Source organism: Aethalodelphis obliquidens, unplaced genomic scaffold (assembly GCF_003676395.1).
Source record: "Aethalodelphis obliquidens isolate GAN/ISIS:26980383/991018 unplaced genomic scaffold, ASM367639v1 scaffold2, whole genome shotgun sequence".
NCBI lineage: Eukaryota > Metazoa > Chordata > Mammalia > Artiodactyla > Delphinidae > Aethalodelphis > Aethalodelphis obliquidens.
Window position 1 is genome coordinate 2,588,953 of NW_020837946.1, and position 12,837 is coordinate 2,601,789.

A 12,837-nucleotide genomic window follows, 5' to 3' on the forward strand; every position below is an offset into this window, starting at 1 on the left:
CAGACCTTGTACTTTCCCAGACCTCAGCTTCCTCCTTTCTAGCAGCTGGAGACCAGAGGATTTCCAGGACCTGCCCAGGACACTTTACAGTTATCTGATGTCCCTGCAAGAACCAGCATTTGCAATGCCAGCCCTGCCAGGAGACTTACCCTATTTACAGCGGGTCCGAAATAACCTGCACCTCTAGAAAACAGTGTCTGAAACCAAAAGAATTTTCTGGAAAACCCTAAATTTACCTGAAAATTTAATTAAACAAGAATTCAGTAAACTGAGGTCTCATTTTACTCATCTGCTAATGCTTCAGAGACTTAGAAAGTATCCCCAATCCTTAATAAACGCAGCCATGCCCACACCCCGGGGACCCCACACACTGAGGCTGCCTGGAAACGCTGCTCACAAAGCCACGGGACCCACTGATCCCCAGTCTCCAGGAGAACGCCCAAAGGCGCACACACACACAGCAGACAGGAAAAGCAAAAACCAGTATCGCTTTAAGGTTCTCCTAGGAATCCACGACTGTCAGAATTTTAAATTGGTGATAAAGAAATCCAGTTTCCTAATCACACTACAACCAAGACCAGAGTCGTTGTGGAGAACACCACGAACCCTTTCTAAGTTAAAGGCAGAGGTTTTCCGACAGGACTTACCTTTCTCCCCGGCTTCTCGCGCTCGTGGCTCCTCTCCCTGTCGGGGTCCCTGGAGCGCTGCCCGTCCCGCACCCTCTGCCGGGCCCGCTCCTGGCCCTTGTGTCGCTCGCGCTCGCTCTCCCGGTCTTTCCACTTCTCCTCCTTTCCGCCCTCGTTCTTCCGCTCGCTCTCCCGCTCTGCGCCCTTATCCCTGGCCCTCTCCGGCCGGGCCCTGTTCTTGGCCCGCTCGCTCTCCCCTTCGTGGCACTTGTCTCTCTCGGGATCTTTGTGTCTGTCTCCGTCATTCTCCTTGGCCTTCTCCCTGTCCCTTTCCTTTTCTCTTGGTTTGCTTTCTTCCTTTAATTCCTCTTTCTGTTTTCGACCTCCGCTTGTATTCCTCTCATTTATTTCAGAGTTTCTTCTATCCTAGGAAAAAAAAAAGCTGGATGACAACATCACTTATAAATGTCTACCTGAACCACAAAAAGCCTCATTATTTCATTTTCAGATGCACGTAACTTGCATTCACCTCTTTATCCTTATGAACCCTGGATGCTTCCTGCCTCACGTTCTTATTATCCAATTCTTGAGGTTTCGACGTCAGTGAGGACCTTCCTTTTGTTTCCACCTTCTCTCCGGCTAACACTCTCTTCACCGCATCGTCGCTGGAGAGCTTGTCCCAACGTGAGGAGATAAAATGCAAGGTTGCGATGAAATTAGTACATTTAATAAACATGAATGTCAACATTCAAAGATTGCTCATTAAACGGAATCTTTGTCTCCTAATGGATTTCAAAGGATAAAATATTAAAAGGAAATGAACGTTACCACAGACAACGTACAGCATCTCCTCTAACCGAGCCCTCCAGCACTCCTGCGGTAACCGCACAGTCCACTCAAGCTAAATGAACCCTGGGTCCCTTCTACCCAAGGTGCCAAGCGTGGACGTGTGTGCTGTTCAAGGACGCCAAAGCTGGCCACACGACTCTACGACACCCTTCACTTCTCACGGGGCCACAGAGGCCCAGCACCGAAAGGGCCTAAGGAATGATCTAACCGGAGCCCCATCAAATGCCAAAATCCCTTCTGCAGCATCCCTGACCGCCCCCGAGAGTCTCTGAACACCTCGGGTCAGGAATCCCACTGGCCACACACTCCCGCTTTCCGCAAGCCTGCGCTGAGTGACTGCTACACGCCCGGCACTAGACCGCGGGCCGAGGACACGCTGCACACCAGCGAGGCCGCCAAACACAACAACCAAAAGTCAGTGCACTGGGGAACACGACGGGGGTTCCAGCAAGAGCAGCCAATCCCACACGGCTCCCGGGAAGCAGCTCCGCACAGAGAAAGCAGCAGCACAACTGAGGGAGTGAGACCAGGGCAGGAGCCCTCAGGGGTGCAGGCACAAGGTGAGAGATGAGAGAAAAGGACCAGAGGAGACGGGCTTCGTGAGCGGTGCACGGAGCTGGGGGCGAGGGATTCAGCAGGAAGGCTAGTCAGATTTGCTTTTTGGAAAGATGAGCAACGAGAAGGATCTGGGGGTGGGGGCGGGGGACAGAGGTCAGCGCACTGGAAGATGAGCCTCTGCGTCTCCATGCCTTGGACCCAGCACACCAGGGCGAGGCTACCCTGAGGCCCCGGGGGCCAGTCTGATTCCACTCTCCATCTCCCACTGCTGCTGTGTGAGCTGAAGCCCACCTTTCCCATCTTGGTAACATGGAAGGTGAGCCCTCAGCCCATCAGGTCCATGAAGGGCTCTGTTAGCCATGCCCTTGATAAAGGTCCAACTCCGCTCCCCTGGGGGCTACTCAGATCCCACAAAGAAGGCAGGCCCTGGGGATGACCTGCTCCTACGGCCCAGCTGGACTGTGAGGGAGAAGCCAAGATTCCAGCCCTTGGTGAGGATCTCAGGAAATCCAGTCCCTGCACAAGTGAAACGGGATCTCTTTGAAGGCAGCACAGCTCTGCAAACACCCACCAGGGGAGAGGGAGGGATGGAGGGGAGGAGGGAAAGAGGGAGGGAAGCAGACCCAAGAGGCCGGAAAGGCGGGCAGAGAACAGGGACATCCCACAAGCCCCAAAGATGAAGAAAAGCAGCTCCTCCGGCCACCCGGTTGGAAACAGTCACCTGCCCTGAAAGGAGGCCCAAAAGGAGAAAGGATGCAGGGCTCAGCAGGCCGGGCACGCAGCCTCCAGCCACGTGCCCACGAGCAAAGTGCCTGTGGAGTCCCTATTTGATGCTGACAGCTCGTAGACCCTGTGCGTAGCACTGCCTTATCTGTTTCAGTGTACAGCTTTAAACTACTTCTGCAACTCTGAGGCTCCAGGAGAGGTGGGGTCAGACTGCAAGCACAGGGTTAAAACCCCCTCCTTAAACACCTCGGCTCCGCTGCGTGGCCTGCCCTCCCCGTCTGGTCATCCCTCCCGCGCTGGCAGCTTCCAGCTCGGGGGCGGCGCTACCTTGTTGAGACAGCACTTTCCGATTCTCTGGAGCAGCTCGTTGGTCCTTTCAGGCTCGTGCCCGGCCACGATCCGAGCCGGTTTTGCCAACAGTGGCTCTCCGGAGACCATGACCACCACGTCTATGGCCTTCTGAAGGAAGCTAATTTTGGCGTCTTTATCCTGAAAGATTTCCATTTAAAACACAAATATTAAAATACTTCAAAAAGAGCTTGCATTATCTTCAGTATGTCCAACAGGCACAGTTCCCGTTTAGATAAAAAGCTATTTTTAGATGTGTATTAAATTTAGAAATCCTGACTCTTTATAACAACCACCACCAAAAAAAATCTTCGGTAAAGCTTTTAGTTGTAGGTGGTGGGCTAGCATCACTAACCTTTGGAACACTCATTCCATTTCTCCAGGATAACGTTAGCGTGCTAGGCAGCTGCCGCAAAGACCACGAAGTGAGGAAGGGCACCTGGCAACGCCCAGAGCCACCAGCCTCGCATGCCAGCCACAGGTCAGCCGTGAGCGAGGGGCCACCACAGCGCACCGCTCACAAAAACCCTGTTCACGAAGGCGAGCAGGGACAGTGCCTCAAACCTACCTTAACGTTATCGGACTTCATCTCGGCGTCTGTGTAGAGGCCCTTCATGAAACCGGTCATCCTGATCACCTTCAGAAGATAAAGCGAGGCCATGGTCAGCGCCCCACGGACAGCCCGGGCCCTGGCCTCGCCCACTGCCCACGCTAAGGGCCGCCTGGATCTGTCTACGCCCAGGACGTCATTCATCCACTGACGCAATGAGCACTGAGCGTCTGCCACGTGCCAGGCCTCGTCCCGGCAGGAGCCAGCCTGGTCCTCACAGAACTCAGCCTGGCTGTGACGACAGGTGAACATGATGGACCCGCGGGGCTATAACGGGGGACAGGATCCCTCCTAATCCAGGTGCAGGAGGCCCCGGGGAGTCGGGGAACACTTCCCAGAGCAAATCATATCTAAACTAAGACCAGAAGCTTACGGGAGAAGAATTGGGGGAGCGGGTATTGAGGAAGCACGTGACAGGGAAAAGAAACAGTCCCACAAGGTCCAACTAGGTCCTGTTGAAGGGGCCAGAGGAAGTTCGACAAGAGGAGCCTGAGGCCAGGGAGTCGCACGGGCCTGACTGGACGGCCTTTGAAGCCATCAGGAATATGGACTTAGCCTCACGACCACGAGGAGGCCCCGAGAGGTGCACAGACAGGAAACGGCCTCCTGTGAGGATGGCTCAGGGCAGTGGAGAGCGTGGACTTTGGAAAGAAGAGGGACTTCCCAGCCTGGGTTTCTCCTCACTTCCTGGGACACAGGGGTGCTCTGAGCCACATCACTTTTGTTCTCCCCCCACCCCTTCCTCTCCTCAGTCAACCTGGACCTCCCAGCTACCCCTCAGTCAGGCTTTGGGGGTGGTGATGTGTTCCGTTCCTCCCCACCTCCAGACACACCAGGGCCCTGGCTTCTCTCAGACCAGAGGTTTTCAAAATGCGGCAGGTCACTATAAAGTCAATGTAATGGGTAGCAATAAGCATTTTTTAAATAAAACATATAAGAAAATATCAGACTGCACTGTATGTAGTTAGGATGAATATTGCCTATATGTGTGTGTCCTGGGTCAGACATAAAGAGTATTTATTACCTTAAAAAAAAAAAAAAAGACAGTCCCACACTAATATTGGGCTCCTTCTCTGAGACCAAGCTACAACTAGCTAGCTATTAATTAAGCTAGCTTTCATTCCTCAAACTACTTAACCGCTGTGCTGGTTTTCTTCCTGACAAGACAGGCGGAATGTTAGGAGTATCCTGCATTTAATATTCCTGGAACGTCTGCATCCTCAAAAGGAAAAACCTTTGGAGCTTTTTCCAGTGTGTTGGCAGTTAAACTTGTGAGCAGTCACGAATTTCGCAGGGTCAGTGCTTCAGTTGACGAAAGAGGCAGAGTTGGTTTAGCAGTAGCTAAAATACTAACAGGGAGATTTGAATGCAATACTCAGGGGCAGTGAAGAATTTTCGTACAAGGATCTGCACATATTATCTGAAAATGCTTTCCAGATGTCAACTGTCCTAACATCTTTATTGAGTAGGTGACAATTAACGTATTTATCTTTACACAGGTAGAGAAATTAATTTTGACCTTAGATTAGGAAAAAACTGAGGAAGAAAAGCAGACCAGTGGATCCCGATTGGGAACACGGAACTCCTTCCCCACACCCTGGCTACCTGGCCAACCAAGCCGATTCCTGCCCGAACCTTCCTCCTCCTCCGCCCTTCCAGGAGGTGGGGACAGCAGCCACCATGAGCCCAGGGCCACACCAAGACCCACAGGACGAGGTATGGCCCCCAGCCTCCTTCCTGGCTCTGTTTCAGTGAAGAGATGGGACTAACACAGAAAATGAAAGTGTGAGGCTGGGCGGCAACCGCTGTAGTTGGCCACTCACCTCCTGGCTAAGTGACTTGACCCCTCCTGGGTTAGAGGACGCTACCTGCCTACTTCACAGGGCGGGGGTGATGCAGCTCAAGGCCCGGCTCCCACCAGGCTCTCCACGCAGCCAGGTCCCTTCCCCAAACGCTGTCCAGGGCAGGTCTAAGTGCTGCACTAGCTTAGGAGGAGGGGGAGGCCAGTCAAGGCAGCCCTTGGGATGTGGGTGGGTTTCAAGAGAGCTGTAAGCACAAGTAGGGTTTTTAACAGAGAGAGGCACACATTGTAAGCTAAGCTAAGATAGCAAAAACAAGCAAAGCAAAATTTGTGTAATTTCCAGCACCTGCTGGAAAGAGTGAGACGTGAAGTTTAAGGACAAACATGGGGCAAGAGTGGGAGCCTGAGCCCCTGGACAGCTGTAAGTTCGAGCTCTTAACTCCCCAAGAGCATGCCCGAGTTTCCAAGGTCAACACTGCACTCAGGTGCGCCACGGAAATGGGCGCTGCCACCCTGAGTTACAGGAGCCTTGACTGATTCCATTCAACAATGAATGTTTGTCGTGCACCTTCTGTGTACGTACCCAGGATATGCCAACAAACAAGCTACCGTCCAGTCACTCAGGAATTCACCAGCCAGTGGGGAAAAGTTTACAGACGACCAATCTCAAGACATGCTCTGTCGTTTATCAGCAAATACTGACCTGCTCTTTTACAGCGTCTTCTTTTCAGGTCCCCTAAACCACCTTCAATCAATTCACCCACAGGTACTGATTAAGCATCCAGTATGTGGTGACCACAGTGGAGCAGGTGGAGGAAAACTTGGGGAGAGGGAGTTTATACAAAAAAAAAAGAATGATTTCTTTCTCCCGGGATTTGCAAGCACTCTCCACATGCTAGACACCGCAGCAAAAAAAATCACAGAAACAGCTTTGCCAGGTAGAGTGGAAGATGTGCTCTGAGAGATACATGGGTAGGATGGGAAGAAATAAAAATGCTCCCCAAGGGGCCGGGAGTCTCCCCGGAAGAGGGGGCTCAGGGGGTTGGCGCGAAGGGGAGCACAGGGGTGAGAGCAGAGGCGCCGCGGAATCCGGCCAAAGCCCGGCTCCTCGGGCAGGGGACGCGCTCAGCGACGCGAGGTCCGACCCTGACACCAGCCCTGGTCCCGACCCACAACCCGGCAGTGACCCCCGACCCGCATCCCGGCCCTCACCCCGACCCCCACAAGGGCCCTGACCCCCGGCCCGCACCCCGAGCCCCACAAGGGCCCTGACCCCCGGCCCGCACCCAGACAGCGCACCGGGACCCCGGCCCCGACCCCGACGAACTCCGGACTGCACCCCGACCCCCGCCCCGGCCCGGCGCTCACCTCCGTGATGATGTCGTGCAGGTAGCGGAACGGGGGCTTGTTCAGCAGCTTCTCCGTCAGCGGCGGCCTCCGAATCACCTTCCCCAGAGCCTCCTGCGTCCGCTTCACCACCGCCGCGTTCATGGCGGCGCCGCCCGCGTCTCGCCGGCCGCTGAGCCTAAACCCTGCTCCCCGGCCGCCGCCGGCCCCGCCGCCGCCGCCAGGTCCGGCCTAGACGCGCCGCTCGGGTTTCCATCCCACAGTGCACCGGAGTCGGCCAAGGCGCGTGCGCGGGGCCGCGGCCCTCGGTCGCCAGGGCGGCGCGGCCTTAGCAACGGACCCGCGGCGGCGCTCCGGCCCCTGTCCGACTGCGCGCGCACGCGGGCGGTGTCCGCGATGGGGCTGCTTCAGCGTCCCTGCCCGGTGACAGCGCCGAACCCCTCCACCGCTCAGCAGCCTCGGGAAAAAGCTGTTCGCCCCGCGTTAGAGGAGCCCTCCCGAGGACTGCATAGCAGGAACACAGCTTCCAAGATTCATTTCGGGGGGACTGGACTAAGTTATCTCGAAAGACACATACCTTATCCTGTTGTTACTTAACATGGCTTCTTGGAAGAGCAACTCCTTTTCTCTGAGGCTATGTTTCTGTTCCTATAAAGCAGGGATAATATGTGCCAGCCTCCCTAACTTCCAGGGAGATGAGGACCAAACGATGCTTCAGGGCTTTGTAACCAGGATGAAGCCGCTCCCTTGTAGTTCTGCCAGGTGTCTGTGGTTCTGTCCCATCTGTCTTCCATCCGCCACGCACAGGCTCACTGCAGATACTTCTATCAATTTTGAAGCTTTGTGGTCTGGTTTTAGTTCTTCTATTGGATGCCTTTATAATTTTTATTTACGTTCATTTTTACCATTTTCAATGCGCTCCATTCTTTATGTGTTCTTTGCTCGAGATGTATCTGGATGTGGAGTTTTTTAACTTAAAATTTATATTTGACTTTTTAAAATATTTATTTATTTGGCTACGTCAGGCCTTCGTTGCAGCACGCGGAATCTTCGTTGCAGCACGCGGAATCTTCGTTGGCGGTATGTGGGATCTATCGTTGTGGCGCTCCTTGCGGCGCGCGGGCTTCTCTCTAGTTGTGGCGTGCGTGCGGGTTTTCTCTTCTCTAGTTGTGGCCTGGGCTCCAGAGCGCAGGGGCTCTGTACTTTGCGGCGCGCAGGCTCTCTAATTGAGGCGTGAGAGGTCGGTAGTGGCGCTCAGGCTTAGTTGACCCGCGGCATGTGGGATGTTAGTTCCCTGACCAGGGATTGCACCCATGTCCCCTGCATTGGAAGGCGGATTCTTTACCACTGGACCACCAGGAAAGCCCCCAATTATTATTGACATTCAATAAAATGCACCCATTTTAAGTCTACAGCCTGATGCATTTTGGTAATTTTACACAATTATGCTACCATCACCACAATCAAGATACAGAACAGTTCCTGTACCCTAAAACATTTTCTCCTGCTCATTTGCAATTCATCTCCTCCCCCACCCCAGCCCCAGGCAACTGCAACTGTCATTACAACCATGCCTTTCCTAGAGTTCCATATAAATGGAATCACACAGTACAGAGTCTTTTGTGTTTAATTCTTTCCTTTATAATGTTTTGAGATTCATCCATATGTCATTCCTTTTTGCAGCTGAGTAGTATTCCGTAGTACAATATGGTTATCTGTTCAACGGTTGATGAATATTTGAGTTGCTTTTATTTCTTATTATTTATGAATAACACTACTAAGACCATTCACATACAAGTCTTTGTATGAACATAAGTTTTCATTTCTCTTGGATAAATACCTAGAAATAGGATTGCTGGGTTATATGGTAAGAATATGCTTAACTTTACAATATGCAACCATACTGTTTTTAAAGTGGCTGCATCGGTTTTCATTCCCACTAGCAACGTATGGGATTCCCAGTTGCTCCATGTCCCCTGGCAACACCTGATGTGTCCGTCTTTTCAATTTTAGCCATTCTAATAGGTATGTAATAGTATCTTATTATGGTTTTAATTTGCATTTCTCTGGTAATTACTGATTTCAAGCACTTTTTATGTACACGTACACTTTTCATTTTCATGGGCATTCATATATATTTGGTGAGGATAGCCTACAAAGTATCATTCAGGCATTTATTGAATCACTGCTGTATGCTGAGTATTGTTTAGGTGCTGGGGATTTCTGTGGAACTACATACCTTCTAGTAAGCAACTTCCACAACAGCAGTTGTTCACTGCTCCTAGGACCATAGCTCTCTCTGCTGCTAACTGCATCCAGGACCATGTGAGCATTGGTTATCTAGCCGGAGGCCAGGTGAACGGCCAGAGCTCATCTCCCTCCAGCAGTGCCAACCTCATTTCTTTCCACACTTCACCATGCAGGTGGGCTGGCTGTAAGAGACTTTACTGAGAGGTTGAGAGAAGCCTAAGAGGTGACAACCTGTGAGGGAAGGCATTTGTGTAGAGCTCTTCCACGGTCCATGAGGAAGAAAGCCCCCGGAGAATCGTGCTCTAAGATTCCCTCCCGGGTGGCCCTCGGCTATTAACCCTGCTTCCCAACTTCCAAGTCCACCCCTTGGCCAGAGCACCTCCATCCTCCGGCCCTGCCTTATCAAATCTTCCTGACTTTCTGGGAACCCCACTCTACCCATGGGAGCTTTTGTCTTCCCATCCATTCCCTTTCGCCCAGCAGTACACTGCCCAGAGTCTGGGTTCTCCCGTCCAGACTCACAACCCAAGGTCCTACTCAAACCCAAGGTAGGACAGTCCCCTGTGGCATTTGGCACCTTGGTCCCTTGGGTGATGGTGGACACTGTGAACCAGACTCCTTCCAGGGCTCTCAGATTCCTGTTATCCTCCTTGTCGTCCACACACTTATCTTTATCACACATGTATCCTGTTGCCCAAGAGCAAACATTCGTTCTTAAACCGTCCATCAAACGCCATAAAGAAGCGTAAAACAGTTTTCCAACTGCCTCGCCATTTCTGAGCGTCCTCACCCATGCTGACGCTAGTACTTCAATCACGATGGAGAATGGTATTCACTCCCTTCCCCCTCCCCGTCCACCACCGGACCCCACCTCAGGCCCCCTGTAAGTCTATTAAAAAGGGGGCCATAATGGGACTGTGTACTTCTTCATGGCTGGGCCCTTAGTTCATGCAGCTTGGCCCAAAGCTCTGCGGTAATTAAGCCCTTAGACGAGGATGCACCAGCTTCCTGCCCTCCAGGCGTTAGGGAGAGAAGGAAGGGGAACTCACTGGCCCAGGGCGGCCAGGCCCTCGGGGCCTGCAGCAGATGCAGAAGATGCTGTGGAGTCTGAGAGCTGGAGCGTTCCACCCAGACCTCTTCCTCCACCTGCCCACCGTGGCCAAGCTGGGAGCCCAGAGTCTCCCGTCAGGGGCACCCACCTGTGAGCTTTGAACACTGGCTGGGCTTGGCCTGAGCAGGGGCAGAGGGGGAACTCAGGGAGGTCAGTGACCTTGGCCTCTGACCCCCAAGTACCCGGCCTTCTCAACAGAGGCTCCCCAGCCTCCTGCCCAGAAAGTTCACACCAGGCAGAATCCTCCTCTGGGCCCGGAGCAGCCAGGGCAGCTGTGGCCAGTAACCGGCTTGTCTGTGAGCAGTGGGGGAGGGCATATGGCTGTGGAGAGTCCTCTGGCCCCGAGGGTCCACCGAGGACCCCAGCCAGTGCTGCACGAGGAGGAATCGTGTTTCTCCCACAGCTGTGGAGAGTAGGGGGACTTCTAGGCTGAGGAGGCCCTGTGGAGGCCGGTCTCTCTGCGGGACCGTGAGAGAGGGTGTGAGATCTGAGATCTGGGACAAGGGAGCAGGGTCACCACCCCGCACTGAGGGCCTGTCTGGGCGGAGGTGACTGTCAAGTGGACATGAGTCCCTGTAGGTCACGTCCTTAACACTGTCCCTAGATGAGTCCTCGCCTCCCACCCGGAAGGCAGGTGGGCAGGCATTCTGGGGCCTGGGAAAGCAGGGCTAGTGCATGCAGCTAAGGATTCCTGCCTCCAGGAAAGAGACCTGGCACCAGGGCCTCAGGAGTCGGGATGGGAGGAAGACGCCAGCCTGGGGCCTCCAGTTCTGGGGGCTGGCTGCAGGGAGTGGGGGCTCTGTACCCTGAATGCCCCTAAGTTCCTCAGAGTCATGAAAGGATTAGAGAAAAAGGCAGAGCACATAAAAAAGTGTCATTCATAAAAAAAGATAATTGATTGAATAACTAGAGAAAATCACAGCAAAGAAAGTGTTTGAAACATAAAAGCCTGGCAGGAGATGCTTTTGAAATCGGCAGTTTCTGAATGAATGAATGAACCAAGTAACCGTGGCCAGGACTCACCCCAGGAGGGAAAGTCCACAAAGCAAGGTGGCTTCCAGGCCCTACCTTCCCTTGCCTGAGAGGCGAACATTCCTAGAGACAAAGGCCCACAGAGACTGGGGAGGCCCAATCCTGAGCTCCACATCCGAGAAGAGCCCAGAATGTAGGTCAGCCAGAGGGACGGGCTGGGAAGCAGGCACCAGGAGAGGGAGAAGTGGCCAGAGCCTGGGGACAGCCTCAGAAGGGCAGGTATCAGCCTGTATGGCCAGTAAAGTGCCTTGCTGTATACTCCATCATCTAAGCCACGAGGTAACCGACATCATTTTGTGAAATCTGAGGGGTCTGCCTAGAAGGCTTTGTCCCCTCCTTTCCAAGTGAGCCTAGAAGACAAAACCTTCTATCTGTTCCTAAACTTGCTAAGATCATTTCTGCCCCAGGACCTTTGAACTTGCTGGTCCTTTCAGCTGAATAACACTGGTCCCCCAGATCTTCATATGGCTGCATCCTTCCCATTATTTGGGTCTCAAATCACATGTGACATCTTCAGAGATGTCAAAAGTAAACCACATCTGAACTCTCCAGCCTGTTATCTTTACTTTCTTCAAAGTACTTATCACTCTCTGGAAGTAATTTTTAAAATTCATATCTGCCTTTTCATTTTCTGTCTCCTCTCCCACCCCAGTTGCCCCCCAGAAAGTGAGTTCCATGAGTACAGGTTGATTTGCTCATCTCTGAATCCCCTATACCTTCAACATTGTCAGATGCATACGATACTCAATACCTATATGCCAAACGCTGAATAGCTTATGCAGTTAGTAGAATTGCTCTTTCCTAAGGGCTCTTAGTAACATGGTTCACTTATACCGCAAGTTTAAATGAAAAAATCAAACTATGATGTTATGTGGACAATATGATCTCAGTCATGTTAAATGTGTACTTGTGTGAGTGTGTTTGAGTGTGTGAATAAGTCCAGCAGTCCCAAGGTTTCAGAGATGATCTTGGAGTTGGGATAATGGGACATTTCTCTGCTTCTTTATACCTCATTGTAATTTAGATTTATTTCTCAATAAATAATAACTTTTCAATCAAAAACAAAAGTTAAAGGTTGTCAGAGGAAGCCCCCACTTAGGAAAAACCACAGTATTGATGCCTTGTTGGTGAATGTTCTGGGTGCCCATTTATACCCCATTCAAATATAACTGCATCTGGGCTTCCCTGGTGGCGCAGTGGTTGAGAGTCCACCTGCCGATGCAGGGGACGCGCGTTCGTGCCCCAGTCCGGGAAGATCCCACATGCCGCAGAGTGGCTGGGCCCGTGAGCCATGGCCGCTGAGCCTGCGCGTGCGGAGCCTGTGCCCTGCAACAGGAGAGGCCACAACAGTGAGAGGCCTGCGTACAGCAAAAAAAAAAAAAATTATATATATATAAAACTGCATCTAACAGGATCATTTAGGAGACTGAAGTTTACCTGGTACTGTTGTGAGTTCCCCAAATTAGCAGTGACCAGCTGTCACTTTACCTGTAACCAGCTGTGTGACTTTTTGGTCAATTCTGGCCTTTTTAGTCCTCATCTATTTCACCAGGAAAGCGAGGGATTTGAATGAGATAAG

General features: G+C 52.3%; 1 protein-coding gene across 10 annotated transcripts in view; it reads right to left on the reverse strand.

Moving 5' to 3' along the window:
* The window catches only part of IFT54 (intraflagellar transport 54), a 66,228-nt gene extending 59,114 nt beyond the window's left edge, over nucleotides 1-7,114 (reverse strand). For 4 of the 10 annotated variants that reach the window (XM_027116917.1, XM_027116897.1, XM_027116887.1 and 1 more), the window contains exons 1-5: nucleotides 6,887-7,112; nucleotides 3,676-3,744; nucleotides 3,087-3,248; nucleotides 1,156-1,299; nucleotides 648-1,052 (exon numbers count right to left, since the gene is read on the reverse strand). In XM_027116917.1, coding sequence (XP_026972718.1) covers nucleotides 648-1,052; nucleotides 1,156-1,299; nucleotides 3,087-3,248; nucleotides 3,676-3,744; nucleotides 6,887-7,009 — 903 coding nt within the window. In that variant the 5' untranslated portion in view covers nucleotides 7,010-7,112. Of the gene's footprint in view, nucleotides 1-647; nucleotides 1,053-1,155; nucleotides 1,300-3,086; nucleotides 3,249-3,675; nucleotides 3,745-6,886 lie in introns of all 10 variants that reach the window. The other 6 variants (XM_027116931.1, XM_027116923.1, XM_027116912.1 and 3 more) reach the window with 3 other exon arrangements.
* Nucleotides 7,115-12,837: the final 5,723 nt, after the last annotated feature.